This window comes from Sitophilus oryzae, unplaced genomic scaffold, assembly GCF_002938485.1.
Source record: "Sitophilus oryzae breed Bouriz unplaced genomic scaffold, Soryzae_2.0 scaffold_1057_pilon_pilon, whole genome shotgun sequence".
In the NCBI taxonomy this organism is placed as follows: Eukaryota; Metazoa; Arthropoda; class Insecta; order Coleoptera; family Curculionidae; genus Sitophilus; species Sitophilus oryzae.
The window spans coordinates 561577-580257 of NW_022145679.1; the positions used below are offsets into that span (position 1 = coordinate 561577).

General features: G+C 33.2%; 3 protein-coding genes and 1 long non-coding RNA gene across 4 annotated transcripts in view; 3 read left to right on the forward strand and 1 right to left on the reverse strand.

Moving 5' to 3' along the window:
• Positions 1 to 3365: 3365 nt before the first annotated feature.
• On the reverse strand, positions 3366 to 8207 carry LOC115875491. Its single transcript, XM_030890961.1, has 3 exons — positions 8071 to 8207; positions 7832 to 8010; positions 3366 to 3677 (listed from the first exon to the last, which is right to left on the reverse strand). The coding sequence occupies exons 1-3, from the start codon at positions 8147 to 8149 to the stop codon at positions 3441 to 3443; spliced, it is 495 nt and encodes a 164-aa protein (XP_030746821.1). The 5' UTR covers positions 8150 to 8207; the 3' UTR covers positions 3366 to 3440.
• On the forward strand, positions 5168 to 7666 carry LOC115875483. Its single transcript, XM_030890953.1, has 2 exons — positions 5168 to 5249; positions 5406 to 7666. The coding sequence occupies exon 2, from the start codon at positions 5406 to 5408 to the stop codon at positions 7425 to 7427; it is 2022 nt and encodes a 673-aa protein (XP_030746813.1). The 5' UTR covers positions 5168 to 5249; the 3' UTR covers positions 7428 to 7666.
• A 4659-nt stretch (positions 8208 to 12866) lies between the features above and the next one.
• LOC115875499 lies at positions 12867 to 13569 on the forward strand. The gene is made up of 3 exons (XR_004049015.1): positions 12867 to 12923; positions 12982 to 13128; positions 13496 to 13569. It is a non-coding gene; the product is annotated as an uncharacterized LOC115875499 (long non-coding RNA).
• Positions 13570 to 13614: 45 nt separating this feature from the next.
• Positions 13615 to 18681, forward strand: part of LOC115875504 (chorion peroxidase-like) — a 66916-nt gene continuing 61849 nt past the window's right edge. Inside the window, exons 1-2 of the mRNA XM_030890982.1 lie at positions 13615 to 13663; positions 17448 to 17724. Of these exons, the coding sequence (XP_030746842.1) occupies positions 17537 to 17724 (188 nt within the window). The 5' untranslated portion in view covers positions 13615 to 13663; positions 17448 to 17536. The remainder of the gene's footprint in view (positions 13664 to 17447; positions 17725 to 18681) is intronic.

Genomic DNA, 18681 nt, shown 5'->3' on the forward strand with positions numbered 1-18681 from the left:
AAAATTACAACAATCATATTTTTTTCCTCTCCCTGTCGCCGATTCTATATCTGTGGAATAGATCCTGTTTGGATTAATATTAGGGGTTGTAATGTTTGACTAAAATTAATAATTTATTATTAATTTCAAAAATTACCTAATTTCGATTATAAAATTTCTTTCTTCTATAACGTGTATTTTATTATTTTTATCCTTTTTTGGACCTAAATTGTTTTTTCTAAACTTTTATTTAAAAACCTGTCCTAAATCTTTTAATAAAATATAAAAAGTTACATATCACGATATATTTTTAATTTAATTATAGCTTCATTAAAATAAAAAAATTACCCGGCTGTGATACGGAGAGTTCAGGTGTACTTGAGAAACGAAAGACAGTGTTGTGTTTCTCGGCAGAGTCGTCAGGGAACGACCGTTACGACAGAGACAACCTATCTATCGCTCGTGTCGCACTCGTTATAACCCAAAACAATAACACAACAATAACAAGACAGTGCCTGACCGCATGTTCCAGCTATTTATGAATGAGATGCTCAGTCTATACTTTATTTTAAGTCTATGGGTGCGAGAGATGGGATGGTACTGGGTTCGATCCTCAGCCAGTACGGTCGCTTTACTTATTTAAATAAAAATATTTATCTATCTAAATAGAGCGACCAGCGAGCCGCCACCTCAAGGAAGGCAATAGCAAACCACCTTGAGTATATTTGCCTTGTACAGCCTCTCAAACAGTGCCGTTCGGATTCGGAGATAAACTGTAAGTCCCGTGTACTTGTGAAATACTGATGACACACATCAAAGGTACATGCGAGAGGTAGCTGACTCTCTGTATAGCGTATGGCACTGTAAGAAGAATATAAATATTTTTTAAGGCAAGCAGAATTCACTCACCAAGGTTAGATACACTATTTTTGACACCCTCTATGTATGTAAATTCTTGAAAATATAGAGAACAAATGACAACAGAACCGTCACATCGATTGGTCTCAATCATTCCAGATCAATGGGTCAATCATTCATCCATACTATAAAACTGCCAAAAAAACTCTCACTTTACTTCACTTCTATGTTAAGGCGGCCACATACCTCGTTGGTTTTTAGCAGTGTTAATCGTCGATTGTTGAACTAGGCAATTAAAATTGTATTTGCACACACACTATGTCAGTGTAAATCAGTAACAAAATGAAACGCCTCGATTTATTTGCAGTGGCGGCACCGATATCAACACTAAAAGTAAAAAAGAAGAAAAAGAGAAAAAAGTGGGCTAAAGATAAAGATCGGTTATTTAAAAGATACCAGAATCTCTCATCTTGTTTAATTCCTTCCGGAAATTGATATGAAAAGAGTCTATTTTATTTTTTACACTTTGTAGAGAAGCTTCCACATCCACCTCCTTCATTTTTTTAAGTAGAATTTCATGAGCTTTATTTTTTTGTCGCGATTTTTGTAATCAATAGTCTTAATTTTCCATAACCAGGCAAGAACCTATAGACAACGTCTCTATAAATTGTATTAAAATCTCTTTTTTTACATACCGTAATCATTTTTTTTTTGAAAAAGTTACAAATTTAATAGAATGGAACAACAAAAAATAATAAATGCAACATGTACAGGGTGGGTCAAATTCTACGCTTTTAAATGGAAACATCCTTTTCTATAGGAGATAGACGAAAACTAATATCGGTGTCTGGAGCTCAATTTTTATTAAAAACATGACGGTGAAAACTGCACATCAATATCTGTTACCGTTTCGGAGTTACAGGGGTTTGTGTTAAAAATGTGCATTTTTAACAAATCGCTGTTTTGTTGTTTTTACTATGGAAAATTTTGTATTTCTATGAAAACATTTCCTAAGCACCTTTTTACGTAGAATTTAATGGTTTAAGTATAATTTTTTTTTAAACTAATAATTTAAGAGTTATCAACAGAAAAATTGATTTTTTATTTGGGACACCCTTTATATTTTTAATTATCTGAAAAGAATTTAAAATTACCTTTCCAAAAATATAGCACACTTGATATTTTGTTATAATCCCCTTCGAAATACAGAATTTTTAAAAGTTCGCCACTTTTAACTAGTAGGCTTTGGACCCCTTATTGATGATATATACCCTTAATGGAACTGGAAAACATATTTTTCCAGCAAGACAACGCACCGCCTCTGAACGCTGAAGTTATCAGCAACTTTTTGCAGCCAATTTCAAGAATATTTGAATAGCTAAGATCCCAGCCGTTGGCCGTCGAGGCCGCCTGACTTAGTGCCCATGGATCTAATCCTATGGATATATTTGCGAAAGAATAAAGGTTCCTTATTCTTCCGTATAATCTAGACAAGAATTAGAAATACTTAGAAGTTATGAGAGGGTATCTTTCACCCCCTCTGAGTTAATGAGTTCCGCGAGAAATGTTTAAAAACTGCCCCGTCTGTCCATAACAGAAGACGGTCGATATGTCGAACACTTGTAGCAAAATCTCATGTCTTGGTTTACTATTTATTTTTATTGTTATTAGATATAGTTTAAATGTGTTGAGGTTGGTTAAATATATTTTAAATAGTTATAAAATTCTGCATCTCTCATAGCAAATATTATTTTCGTTTTAATTGATTCTCACAGCTAGAATTTTTTTGCATTACAGCCGGTGCCGTTCAAAGCCTACTTATTTAAAGCGGGCGAATTTTTATATACTCTATATCTCGAAGAGGAATCTAGCAAAATATCAAGTGTGTTATATTTTTGGAAAGGTAATTTTAAATTCTTTTCAATAAATTAAAAATATACAGGGTGTCCCATATAAAAAATCAAATTTTCTGTTGATAATTCTTAACTTATTAATTTTAGAAAAATTATACTTAAACCATTAAATTCTACGTAAAAAGGTACTTTGGAAATGTTTCCATAAAAATACAAAATTTCCCATAGCAAAAAAGTTACAGCAATTTGTTAAAAATGCATATTTTTGAAAAACACCCCGTAACTCCGAAACGGTAACAGATATCGATATGCGGTTTTCACAATCATGTTTTTGACAAAAATTGAGCTCCAGACACCGATATTAGTTTTTGTTTATCTCCTATAGAAAAGGGTGTTTCCATTTAAAAGCGTCGAATTTGACCCACCCTGTACACGTGCACCAATGTGAAAGACCGCCGATTAAAAAGTAACGACGAACCGACGGCGACGATTAAGATTTCAAGCAAAGGCAGAAATTTTCACCGACGGTGATGATATCCGCGTTGTGCCACAGACTATCAATTTTAATCGTTGTTGTTAATCGCGGCGATTAAAAATGACAAAAAGAACGAAGTCTGTGGGGCCCTTTAGGAGGTACAAAGTTAGCCGGATCAGCTAGTAAATAATAAAATTCAATTAATACGAAGAAGAAAATTTAATAAAGTAGACATAATTATGAATATTTGTCATGAAATTTTTTTGTAAGTGAATTTAGGGATAGGATTGATCGCTGAAGGTAGACATATAGCATATTATTCCTTCCTGTGGCAGTGGTTGATTATCCAGAAAAGTTCCTGGAGCGCACCATTGCTTTCTCTCCTGCTCTTCGTTGGGTCCAGCGCCCGCTGCGCCCTCTGCGCCCGCCGGTTTCTGTTCGGCACCTACTTTGTCCACCCACGTCATGTTTTCACTATTCGCTACTAGGATCTCTTCGTATACTTTCGCAGGCTGCAAAAATATGAGGTTGTTAAGATCATTAATCAGCATGTTTAAATCACAGATAATATGCAATACGGGAGTTAAATATAGCTATTTTTTTATACAAAACGATAAAACGGTATTTTATCGTCGACCGAAAAGATTAATTCACGAGCGATGAAATCGCGAATAAATTAATTTCGGGAGACGATAATGCAATTTTATCGTCGTGTATAAAACAATATTCTTTTCCATAGCGAGTTACGTTTTAAAAAATATTCAAAAATTATTATTTCAGGGAATTTATTACGAGTAGAAAAAATATTGTGCTGGCGTTGGTTTCTATGTAATTTGACAAATAAATAAAGCTGTCTCTTTAGTTGTCAGTTTTGAGTCAATATTTTTTAATTCTCTTTCGTGTCGATTGCTGATTGAAGGAGAGCCAGAAATGGCTCAAAACGAAATAAGTAAATTACCAACAGATGTTCAGGCTGAGGCGACAAACACCATATCCAAACTACTTCCATTTAAATCCCGAATAACTTATGAAAAGGAATACAAACATTTTCGAAAATGGAAGCAATTAAAAAACGAGCGAGAAGAAATAAAGTTTTTAACCTATCCTCGCTACTAAAGTATCATTTAATCTACGATTTAATCTCGAATGTTTTCGCTTTTACTTCCTCTGGAGCAAGTCCTTCGCGGAGCAGTCGGAGCTACCGTGCTTCTTTGAAGACCTGCTCTCAGAGGATCGTCTAGCCCGTCTGGTAGACGCAGGCTGGGTAGCATTTTTCCGATCCCTATGATGTGGTTATTGCTACACGGAACGCTAATCGTATAGGACTTAAACTATAATCTACATATCGCGTTTCCTATTAGGCCAGCGCACACTCCATGCCGATGCCATGCCGCGCCATGGCGCTTTACAGTTCTTTAACAAATCTTTCTTTATGAATATGGATTTGAACTCCGATTCTTTGCCAGAAAAGCAGAAGGATTTTAATAAACCTATGCAGCCTAACCTGCCTAACACAATCATTTGCAAGCCTTCTAACTCCAGTGTCCAGTCGTGTCAGAACATTACACAAGTATCCAGTCATAATACTTTTGTGCGCTGACCTAATAGGAAACGCGACATTGGTTATAATTTAACAAATCCTATACGATTAGCAGCGCTCCGTGTAACGATAACGCATATGGATCGGAAAAATGCGGCCGTGTAGACGAAAGGGTTGCTTCGATAATGTTCTTCGCTTGTGTGGCCAATATTGTAACTTCTTTTTCAGCGCCGCAGAAGGGTAGGGGAGGTCGGGGCATGATGACGAACGGGGCAAGATGACGAAGTACTGATTTAAAGAAAACTGTACATCCTAAAAATCCCATTTATTTTTCTATAAATTCCTTTAGGTGTATAATACGTCGGGTTACATATAGATGGAGCTATAGGTTTTGCATCGGGTTTAAAAAATCATAACCGCTTTTCACACCTGTTAGATGTAAACATCCAGCTCCACAAAATAAGCAATTTCGCAGGTTTAAAGAAAAATAGAAGCCCCTTTCATAGTTAATCTTGATTATTGTGGACATTTTAAATATTAGAAGGTAAGATACAACCTAATTTCACTTAATTAATAATTTAATTTTTGCTGTTTTCTAAAAAATGTTTCCTGGGGCAAGTTGACGGAGGCAAGATGACGAATTCGTCAACTTGCCCCACTGTGTATAAAATTAGTTAAATTCATTTTTTGATGTTTTTAGATGGTAAGAACTTATAAACACCGTACAGATAGACGCTCTTGGTCAGAAGACGTGCTTATTGCCGCGTTGCACTCTATTTTGCACGACCATAAGTCAGTTAATGCTGCCAGTATTGAGCATGGAATCCCGGAAGCAACATTAAGACGTTATATAAAAAAGCAAAATAACAACGAACCAATTCCTCTTAGTGGTGGGAGATTCAGAAGAACGTTTTCTGATGCTCAGGAAGCTCAGTTTGTGACCTACCTAACTGACCTGAGTATTAGAGCATTTGGAATTACATCAGTACAATTTAGAAAACTAGCCTACGAATTCGCTGAACTTAACAACATAAACCATCAGTTCTGCAAAACCACAAAATTGGCAGGCACGGACTGGCTTAAGTCGTTCATGAGTAGACATAGGATAAGTCTTAGGACCCCAGAGTCGACTTCGCTGGGACGATTATTCGGATTTAATAAAGTTGAAGTAACTAGATTTTTTGAGTTACTTAGAGAAACTAGATTAAAATACAATTTTACTGCTGACCGCATTTATAATGCAGATGAATCGGGATTATCAACGGTTCCCAATAAAAAGCCAAAGATTTTATCGCCCACTGGTTCTAGGAGAGTATCAAAAGTTGCTAGTGGTGAGCGTGGAAAAAACACCACCGTTGTATGTGCCATGAACGCCCAAGGGAGCTACGTTCCACCCTTTTTTATTTTTGGAAGAGTTAGGATGCGACCAGATCTTTTAAATGGATGTCCTCCAAACTCTGCTGGTATAGCTCAACCCAGTGGATGGATGAATACAGAAGCCTTTGTCCTATACCTTAAACATTTCGTGAAATTTGTTCGCCCAAACACAGAGACACCCGTATTGTTGATCGTTGACAATCACTCGTCTCACACTTCACTGGAAGCTATCAATTATTGTAGGGATAATGGAGTGGTTATGTTGGGACTACCCCCGCACAGTACCCACCGCCTACAACCGTTGGACGTTGGGTTTTTTGGACCTCTCAAGACTTTCTATAGCCAGACTTGTGATAACTATTTGGTAAACCACCCGGGAAAACAAATCACCGATAAAGAAGTTGGTAGGTTGTTCGGGCAAGCTTATCTAAGGGCTGCAACTGTGGGAACAGCTATAAAAAGTTTTTCCGCTTGCGGCATTGAGCCTTTTAATGCTGAAATCTTTGGAGATTCCGATTTTGCGCCTTCTATGGTGAGTGAGAGGCACGTAACTGCGGACAACGAGTTCTTAAGCAGTGACGATGAACCACTAGCAGTTCCTGGGTCTTCAGGCTCAAATAGAATTGATCAAGCCAAAACAAAAAACAATGAAATACAAGATGGTAAACCACCAGCGGTTTTCAACAAAACTGAGCCAGAAAAGCTTGTGAATTTAATTCTCCCAGGACCCTCAGGATTGAATAAAATGGATTCTGCAAAGAATAAAAACTATGAAACACCAGATGTTGAACCCCCATTGCTTTCCAAAAAAAATCAGCCGGCAAGGTCAATGAATTTGTCCCTTCCTGGACCTTCAGGCCTACAGCAAAAAAAATCTGCAAAAAACAATGAAGCACAAGCTCTTGGCACTATGAGTTCATCCAGCTCCAGTCAAACAATCTCTAATGTTGATAGTCGAGTTACGCTACTTGAAATGAGACCCTTTCCCAAATATACACGTCCCATAAAAACTACCAAAAGAATTAAACAAAGGGCTTCTGTTATCACCTCAACACCCAACAAAGAAGAACAGGAAAGAAAAAACAATGAAAAAAACTTAAAAGAAATTAAAAGAAGGAAGGTTGATTCTGTGAAAGTCAAGAGAAATGTATTTCAAGAAAATCGTGAAAAGCAGGTAGGAAAGAAGAAGAAAACTAATGACATTTTTTGTCCTGGCTGCCAGGAATCCTATATTGAGCCTCCTACAGAAGACTGGATTCAATGTAACACGTGCGAGAGTTGGTGGCACGAGTCGTGCACAGCCTACGAAAAAGATGGCACATATACCTGCGACATTTGTTTATAATCGTCATCGTGCCCCTATAGGCTCGTCATCTTACCCCGGTACTGGGGCAAGTTGACGAAAATGCACTTTTTTGTTTTTTTCTTTATATTTTTTCAAGAGTATACTTTTATTTTGTTTTTTATGTTTTATTATGTACCTGAATAAATGTACTAACAGATGAAATGGGATCTTTTTTTTTAAACCCGTTAGTTCATGTTTTGGAGCCTTTTGTATTTTACTTCGCCAACTTGCCCCGATCTCCCCTACTCAATTTATACATGGTAATTGTTCTTAGCCTATGAATGACATTGGTGAACCCTGTTTGACAATTTCATCTGCCTTTTTCTTACTCTTGTGTGATTATCGGTACCTCGTGTATCGATAATGTAATCTAAAGAAGAATAGAGACCTACAGTCATACTTACAACTATATCTCTGAGATCCCCTATTTGAGCTGGAGGAGGATTATCAAACGGTTCTCGAATTTTTTGGCACTGCAACATCATAAGTATGAACCATATATACTCGTCCCTCAACTCCAGTTCTTTCGGTGTATTCACTAGTTCGTTGAGTTTAGTAAACCAGTCTCTTAAAGGACGTTTTTCTAGAAGAACCAATTATATTTTTATTAAATTTAATAAAATTAAGTTATATATTACGTTACCATGGCTGGGTAATAGTTGGACAAGACTCTTGGCTAACATACTGTTATAAAAGAAACTGCTGGAATCGGGAGTCGCCATTTTACTAGAAAATTTTGGTGTTGTATAATGTTTAATAATGAATAATGGATTTGACAAATGACAGTGACATGTTTGCCAGTTTTTGTACAGGGTTAAAAAAACTATGTTTATTAGGGTTATATTTAGAATTGACGTTATCATAGACATTTATGTCAAGCGTCAAAAATAAGTATTGTAATATTTTGAAAATGCGTATTAAATTTGAATAATGACTGACCCAGTAATTGCCCTTAACGATCATTTCCACTACAACAGTAAGATGGGGAAAGCCTTACAACAATTTTTACCCCCAAACGGTAAGAGTTCATTATCTTTTTTAATTTCTTAAATCAAAGACAAAATGTTTTTTTTTCAAAATTTGAAATAAAAGTTCAAGTTTATTATTTCAAATCATGAAATTGCGTTATTTTTGGTTGACTTTTACCTCAAAAATTATTGTACTGCTGCAAAATAATACATTAATATACCACGCGCTGTGTTGTTCCTTGCTCCAGTTGTACCTAGAGCTGCTAATCGCTGTACCTTTGTGAGGCTTAAGTCTTTTTAAGTACCGCTTCCCACCATACTAGTGCTCCATAGGTAATGATTGGTCTAACTATAACAGTTTACATCCAGTGTATAATGTACGGTTGCAGACCCCATCTTAATCTTGTCCAATAAACATAGAATTCATTATTCCCTTTATCATCCTTTCCTCCGTGTTTCTTTCCCAGGAAAACTTCGAGTCCAGAATGATAATGATCCTAAATATTTTGTTTCCTTAGCCAAAAAGAATGAGTTCGGTTTTGTCTGTGTTGATGCCCAAACCATTCATTTTTGCCCATTCCGTTAACTTCTTCAGAGCAGATTCCATAATGTCACTGGTCGTCTGCAAGTCTTTGGCAACGATCAGTATTACAACGTCGTCTGCATATACCTTTATCCTAATTCCCTTCATTGTCAGTGAGGTCAGGATCGGGTTCTTTACAATCAGCCACAGCAGAAGTGATAATACCCCTCCTTGTAGTGTGCCTCTTGTTGCGCTCTTTTTGGTTGAGCTGTTTCCCATCTCCGATGTGATAGTCCTGTTCTCTAGCATTTCTAACACCCAGTAGATGGTTAACTGTTCTACCTTTAGTTCCTCCATGGATTTTTTGATCGCCTCAATCTTTACATTATTGAAAGCACCCTCTATGTCTAAGAAAACCAAGAGGGATTTTTTGTAAAATATTTCTAAAGACAATGTTTTTTTAATATTATTTCTTTAACAATTAATAACAAAAAAAAAAATTGACCGACAACGTTGCCTTTTACATATTTTCTTTTAATTAAAATATTTTTAGAAACAGAAATAAATTAATTCCAAAATATATAAACAGTTATTATTTACATCAACAAAACTCATATCCTTAACACTTAAGGGACATAAGAGCCATTACTACCGCTTTCCCGTTCAAATATTCCAATGCTATTAAGCTAGCTTGTACATGCACTGCGCACTGAAAGAGGTTCACAAAGAGAACAATGTTTGACTGCAAACAAGTTTCGTATTATTGTTATGATTTGTCATTCTATTCAGAATGTATTTATCAAATAAAGTAAAAAATAATGAGGGTGCCACGAAATCAAAAGTCGTAGTCATTTGCGGCAAAATCGGAAGTGACCGAAAACAATTGAATATAATCAATCCCACTGCCATATGCTCACATACTAAATCACGTTATTTTATCTGGAAAAATAAAAGTAGGGTGAGCCACATTTGAGACACATCCGGTATATATTAGCATTCCAAATGTCGTTTTTTTTATCTGAAAATAATTCTATTGAGGTTTATTGAAGAGCACTAAAACCCACATTCAAAAAGAATAACTTTAGATATATTTTTGATTAGCCTGTTTACGAGTTATCGCCGATTTCTTTTTTAAATATTTCTCCATGGCCCTGTATTTACTTATGAGCACCAGTCAAGGTAAAAGATAACTGTCAAATGAAGTTGTCATTTCAGAGATTTACCTATTTAGTGCTTTATTATTGAAAACTCATTCTACATCGGAAATCTTAAAGATGTATAAATACAAATTAATACGAATAAAGTAAATAAAGTAATCAATTACAAGGTTAATTATAGTATTATTACAATATTCAATAACTATTAATTTAGGTACTATTAAATTGTTGGAACTTTAGATTTAAGAAGATGTTCAAAATATTCCTGCCTGACTGCTAGGCAATAACCCTGGCGATCATAAAATTCTCTTACATTCGCTAGTTGGTAAACTGAAATTCTATTGCATTCGGCAGAAATAGCATTTTTAACTCTGCTCCAGATTTGGGTATTTTTTATCCTTGTATAGCCTGTTTTTTAAATGGCCCCAGAGAAAGAAATCATTTGGCGAAATATCAGGAGACCTTGCTGGCCAATTTACCGTATGATTTAGGCTTTAATAACGTTTGCGTTAAAACTATCGTCTAAATATTCCCGAACAGCTAGGGTACTATGTGCCGGGGAGCCATCCATTTGGTACCAAACTTCCTGATTTTCACTAGCGGCCTAATGTAAAGCAGGTAAAATATGATTTTCGAGTGGTTCCAAGTAATATTCTGCATTTAAATTTCTGCGTAAGAAATAATGGCCTGATAATATTGTGTCCGAATATCGCTGCCCAAACATTTACTTTCTGTGGATATTGCGTCCTTGTTTCGACAAACCTGTGTTGGTTTTCTTTGTTCCAATATCGATAATTTTGAACATTGGGTTCATTATTTATAAGGTAAACGTGCATTCGTCAGTGAAACATGTTTTTTTTTTCAAAATTCCCTATCCGTGTTTGCTCTTTCCATCATATCAAAACAAAACGCCTGCCGCCGTATCTCGTCCCCATCTCGTAGCTCTTGGTGCTTTTCAGATTTGAAGGAAAAGCTGATTATTCTTATTTCATCCTCAAGTTTCCTTTGTGCTGATCTTTCCATCGATTCTTTCCATCGTTCTCTTCACGCACAATAAAACTTCAAGTCGGTATCATTTCTTGCATCTACTCTTTGTTCCCGCTTTGCTTCACATCTGCAGTCATTTATTAGGGTACCTTGGTCTCAAATCTCTGGATATTCCTTGCGATTGTAGATTTTCCAAGTATCGGTCTATTCGGATACAGAGCAGCAACATGTCCGACACCTTTTGATAACTATTTCCTTTGATAATACCATTTAATCATCAATACTTTTTTCTTCGGTAGTGTAATTCACGGCATTTTCGATGTAGGTATGAGTTTTCAATAATAAAGCACTAAATCGATAACTTTGAATGACAACTTCATTTGACAGTTATTTTTACCTTGACTGTGCTCATAAGTAAATAAAAACAGGGCCATATGAAAGGAGAAATATTTAAAAGAAATCGGGCGATAACTCGTAAACGGTTAATCAATATCTAAAGTTATTCGTTTGAATGTGGGTTTTAGTGCTCTTCAATAAACCTAAATAGAATTATTCTCTAAAATAATTAGGGAAGTCAATAATTGACACCATTAAAATTTACATGAGATTTCCTATGTCCCGCTCGACGATGCAATGAATTATTTCATTTGTTGACATCTAATTTTGCCTGACTGTATTTATATCAATCAATATATTTGTGTATTCTAACATTTTTTTTACACACTAAAATTAAACACTACAATTGTTGATTTTTTTCACATTTTAAAATTTATGCCTGTTAGTGCTTTCCATTACGGTTGAAGATTCATGCGACGGCCCGGCCCATCTGAACAAAATTTCTACTTTATAAGAAATAATAACATGTCTTCATAATGTCGGGTGCGTCTCAAAAGTGGTTCACCCCTATAAGTTTTTTTTTATTTTTCAGATAAAAAGAAGATTTGCATGTTAGTAATGACATTAATTTTAGGTATTGATTGACGTATTCAATTGTTTTTGGTCACTTCCTGCTTCACCCCAAATGACTAGAACTTTGATTTTATATGGCACTGTCGGTACCTTTTTACCGGATACAGAAAATGACATTCTGAATAAATGACATATCATATGTCAACTTTGACATTCTCGCTTAATGAAAATCGTATTTTAAAATTCAATCTAGAGTGCCATGGCTATGCTAAAAACACTGAATCCCCAATCAAGGAGTTCAAATAGATTTTATAGCCCAATGTCTTTTTTAGTGTCTTGTCCTGGCGTGTTAGAAAATGCTCAAATCGTATTTTTAATCATATCTCAATTTTTTTCAAATGAACGAGGTACTCATTAGCATATTTGGAAAAGCATTTTTACGAATACTGATACCACACACTTGGTATTTTCGAGTCACCTTTTCGTTACGAACTGCAAGTTATAATTTCAAACTATATGATACGTCGTTATACATATGGTACGGCCTTATTTAGAGTTATTTTCATCGAATAAAGTAAAAATACCGATGCTATTTAATCAAAGTTAGAAGCTATTTCCAGAAATGTTGACCGAAAAAAAAAACACCACAAACAATCAATCCTAATTTATGTCATATACCATCATACCAAATCTGTTCACCCGAAGAAATAAAACAGTTATAGGGATGGTTTCATTTCAAAGCACCCAGTAGTATAGAAACCAAAAAATATTAAATATAAATTTTGATAGTGACATGATACAATATTAAGCTTATATCTAATTCTATTTTCGTCTAAAAACATCGTTGCTTAAAACAATAATGAAACAAAAATGTTAAAAATAAAAAAAAAAAAAAAAAAAAATTACAAATACCTAGCAATAATTCAGCAGTTTTGGCCTATCTATCACACAAGTAAGTACTTAATATTCACTGTAAACTAGCACTTAATTATTTTGTTTTCCCTTTATAGAAATGCATTTGTTTGAGGTTTTTATAACATTAACAAGTCTATATTGCGCTGTCTATTGCCATGTGGTGTCGCATCCACGAGAAATTTTAACTCGTGGGACTCATGAAAAAGAGCATGACTTTTTTCATGCTAATGAAAAGGATGAAGGTAACTATTATATTAAACCTATTTAAATTGAATAAAGAAAACAGTTAATTACGCTTAAATAGTTAGTATGATGTTATTATTTTAAGTAAAAAATAATACGACTTTCCTTTTATTATGGCTGAAAAAGTTTATATTTGAATACCAATTTTTTTATAATGGTTTTGTATGTTAAAACTGAAAATTGAAGTTGTTACAAAATTAGGTACATTTAAAAAAAAATCACTAAAAGTAAATGGACACATGGTTTTTTAAAAAAAAAAAAATGTTATTTAGTAACTAAATTTAACATCTTTAAATACTTTTGTTCAAAGCTATATCAATTAATCTTGATAATGTCTGTATAGTTGATTCAAAAAATATATTTCAGACAGAAGTTTGAATGAAGTTGATCAGGAGAATAGTATTGCTAATGGAGATTCAAAATGTATGCCTCTGATTTCTCACCACAATATGTAATGAATAAAAATAATATGTACGTGAAACTATGGCGGGAAGGAAGGGCATATACTGTTCGACAGTGCCTAAAATCACACAGGTAAATTAAAAAATATATAAGAAATTTTGTTTAAAAGATCTTTTCCATAAGATTGTATCCTTGATGTATAACACTCTTAGAACATAACCAGAAAATATATATTATGTCAAAATAACAGTTACTGATAAGTTAGTGTTAAGGTTGATTCTCACTATACCTTCCGTTTCACTTCCATATATCCAGTCCGTATTCGTTCCGTGTTTTTATTGTATTGATGCTATAAGTAAGCTTCCATTCCGTATCAGTTCCATACTTTTTATTGTACAATTTATATCATTACGAAAGTTTTATTTTAAAAATTTGTATCTTTTGAAAATGGTAGTAGATTTAATTAAGAGGTGAAAGAATAAATAAATATCAGGAAAATGTTAACAGAGCTGGTCCAAATGTAAGAACTTGACAACACTTTTTACGATACGCTTCAGTCCATCCGCCAAAAAAGTGTATAGAAGGAAAGGGAAAAGGAACGTATAGTGTGTATTGTCCTATTCATTTACATGATATAATATTTTATGTAAACGGAAGGGAGCTGATATGGAAGGTATAGTGAGAATCAACCTTTAAAAGTACAATTTTATGACTATACAGAGTAAGCCTTAAATAAGTGCAAATATTTTCAGGGTTGTTAAATCTCGATGAAGAAACATATATGTCCTCTTTACCGTTTTTCAAATAAGTCCAAAATAAATGAGAAATTTTACTTTGAAATTCTTTTGATATTTTTCTGTTTTTTTTTCTTGTAAATTTAATCTACTCCCTATGTTGCCATATTATGAAGATAAAATGTTTTTAACTAAAAATCGAAAAAGGTCCCAAATTTTTTTTCTAAAAATTCCAATTATTTTCGCGAAAAAAACTTATAGACGTGTTTCTGGGGTCGGAATATACTACCTAAAAATATTTGCACTTATTTAATATTAACCCTGTATGTCAATTTTCCTAAATATACCAGCACTTTTATAAATCGTGCCCTCTCTCACTTAAAAAAAGTAACTGAAAAATCGAAAAAATGAGTCGTCACACAAAATGACTGGGGTCACTTGAACTTTCTACAGGGAAAATTTTGATCTCAAGAAGTGATGTTAATGTATCTATCACGGTAACAAAGTTGTGATAGTATTTGGATTCGAAGTATTTTACACAATTTACAATTTTAATATAGGATTTTTTTTTTATTTTGTTCCCTTCCGATAAATATACTAAAATGCGAGTTATGCCAATACAATATTAAGGAGAATAGAATAGGAGACAAAATTGCATATATTTTCGAAAAGTTTTCAGAAAATTAAAAATATCTCCTTTAATATCGAAACCTGATCCAACAAATACCAAAAAATTAAGTTTACTTTAATATCTGTAATTATTTATAATAATAGCTTACAGGATGTTTTAAGGCATATGCCAAGAGCTTTAAGGGGTGATTTCTCGGAAAAAAAAATTACCTATCTAGATTTAAATAAAAAAATGCAATGACTTGTTAAATTTGGTTATCCTGATCTATTTACAAACTTTTTTAACCTTTGTTTTTTTTAATAAAACTTAATAAGCCAATTAAAAACAAAAAATATAAAATTAAAATCGGGTCTTGCAACATCTTCAACAAGATCAATGACTTTTGTACAATCTTTGATACTAAAACCCATATTCAATCGTATGCAACAATAATCGCCAAAGCCACCTCGTTATTGTGAAGAATAACATCAAAAAGTAAGGATAATTGAAAAAATTGCAAAATGTTTGTGGCAAGTTTATTTTGCTCTTAGCTTAAAAATTAGCCAAAGCATTTGCTGAAATGAGACAAAGAACAAAATAATCAAGAGACATGGTTCTGACCGAAAAATAATGTTTTATGAAAATTTGCTCATGAAATTATTGTACAGTGTGTTTTAAAAATACAGTACTCTTCGAGTTACCCTGTATAATAAATACTAAAGTTTATACTAAAAGTCAAATACTAAAGTTTATAAAAAATTGATTATACGAATTAAAGTTGATGTATTTTTATACAGTTTGCTAAAAAAACAAGAAAACAGGGTTAAAAATAAAAAAAATATAACATTTAAAAACTTGACCAAAAATTTTTCAGTGCGTTTTTTTGCATCTGAGTGTATACGACTCATATTTGTTTTTATAAATCAGTATATATTTTTTGGTATAAATATTACCTACCTTAGAGCTTCAAATGGCAATTTGAGAAAACTCCGATAAAAACCCTTCCATTATATCAGTGTTTCGGAATTTTTAATATTCGCATTCGATATTTCAAAAAAGCAATAAATAAAAACGCTTGAAATGGCGCTAAACTTAGTTAACTAAAGTTATTCCGTCACAGAAATGCATTTCTTGTTTCTAAATTTACAGAGATATTGCTTTACTTGTTGGATGAAAGAATTTAATGTTTTAGTACTGATATTGACTTCGTAAAATATATCTTAGATCTGCATTCTACGTCAATTCCTAGGTAGGAATTTAAATATATAATTTCATATTAATTTTTAATACAGGTTTCTAAAAACTGTACAACATATCACTATAAAACAACAATTAAAAGTTCTCTCATCATATTTTTATAATTGATGTGTATTTCTTCATGACAGTTGATGTTGATGTTTTTTGATTCATTTTGCCTTTATTCTGCACGTTTTTTTATTGGCCTCAACATCACCTTCGACTTTGTAAGAAGCTGACTGTGCCGTTTGTTCCTATTATTGTTAAAATAATTTATAAATTATGTATTTTCTATATGATTTGGAACAATAACCCTTTATTATTATTTCAATCAGTTATTCTTTATTGGATATATTCGATTATGAAGAAGACAGTAACGATTTACAGCAATTGTTGCAATTACATTATGCATTTGCTTTTGGCTTATGCGGTATGGTTAACAAGCAAAGATGCATTTATGTACTCAAAATAATGGCGGAACATTTTCTAAAATAACTTAGAGTGTATGTAGTGATATTATTTCTTTAAGTTTTACTTTGTGTAATGTAAATTGTAAAGAACCATTTAATAATATATTCTGCCTTTTTTTATAAGTTGTAAATCATAACAGAATATGAATACCATGCCAACTAAGTGAGATTAGTCAAAAAAGATAAGAACTGGCTATAACACTGTAATTTTTCGAAAAAAGCATAATATTATATCTTATATCGCTTCTTCTCCTTCCTGTCTTGAGCCAAACGGATAATTGCTCTGGCCTCTCCGATAATAAACTTATATCACTGAGAAGCTTAAAAAAATGGCGCTTTTTATGATGTCATGGCCAACTATGGTTTCCATTTAAAAAAAACATATGTTTGTGTCATATGTCAAAAATGACAGGCTTTAGAAAAAATAGGAGAACACAAACTCATTAGGGATGTGATTATCTACAACTTTTATCTGAAAACTTTTTGTCTAAAATTGGACAATTTTTAAAATAGCCAAAATTTGTTTTTTTCCAAATATCTAGTAAGCCATGAACATTTTCAAAAATCTGAAAGGCGCATATTTATGACCCCACGAAACTGCAATTCTTTCCCCATTTAACCGACTCTCTATCTCCAGTAGTTACCGAGAAACCCATAGAGAACATCGTAGGAAACTCACCCTGTATGTTCTTGCCATTATATCTATGTTCATATAAAGAGACGCTGCATAATTTATATTCGTGAATTATTAGATTATTCTTCAATAAAGTGAATATAATTTTAATTTTTAGTAGTTAGTTAATTTTTTTTTAGTAGTAGATTTTTCTGGTCAAGTAGTTATTTTAAATATTTTTCATGATTTGTAGGAATATTACACAGCAAAGGTCGCGGCCATCACAACTTCCATGCAGATTTCTTGACACTGGAAAATCTAAGCCAGAAATCGAGGGCCGAAATGTCCAGGCTGAGAACGAAAGAAGCCAATCTTCTATCCAAAAAATCGTCAATTCTGCAACCTGGATCGGCTACTTATGGTCATTTTCGGAATTCAAGAAGATTCAACCCTGCCGATATCACCGAAGTGATGCACATAGCCGATAAAGCTTTGGAAATAGCTATAGCTACTCGAGTTTTTAAAGACAGGTGAGATAGTTTTTAGATAATTTTGAACTAGTCACAAAATTTTAGAGTCGAATTAATTATCTTGTTTTTCGTATAAATAGTTTTTGGAATTATCATAAATTATTTTCTAAATAATTACTATTCTGTCGAAGTCTTATTATTTAAATAAATAGACACTTTATAGTCTTTTCTCCACGTTCCGTTGTGTTTTGTTATGTTATTTTTTTTTTGTTTCTCGACCAAGTAGCTGTTTTGCGGATTCTGAAGTTTTATTCCTTTGCATATTGACATCATTTTACATTCTAATTTTGACTCCATATAGGTCTTGTTTAGCTCAAACTGGAATTGTTTGTTACTGATAAATAGAATTACAGATTAACCCATATTTATTTTAAATTTGCACCAAAGTAATTTTATAGAAATATATCTTCCAATTTCAGGAAATTCTGTCCACTTCATTTTTGAAATCTGTCATTTTTTATTTAGTTTTTTACATAAACAAACAAATAAAAAGAGACTGGCAAATTAGCAAAGAGAGGGACAACCATAAAATAATAAATACAAGAAGAAGTGTCAAGTCAATGTTAAATTATGGAAACAGCGTGGCTGCCTGGGTAACTAATTTTCAGATATGGCGGCTGGGACATTTGACATGACATAGACATGACAATTTCAATTTTATCAAATTTATTTCCGTTTCCGGTTTTTAATGGCGGGACAACCAAGATGACAACATCATGACAATTCGTCATGTTTGTTAATTTTTCTTTTGGTGATTTACCTATTTTTCTAAACTTTCCATTTTATTGACTTTGAATATGGACAGGGAATAAATTCCTTTGTAAGGTATTTATATTTTGTTACTTATAATTTTAAGTTATACTATTTGTTATTTTATTTGCTGCAGGAGCCAGTATCATCTATTTTCTATAAGTATTGGTGCCCCCTTTCTCTGATAGATATGTTAAAGACACCCGG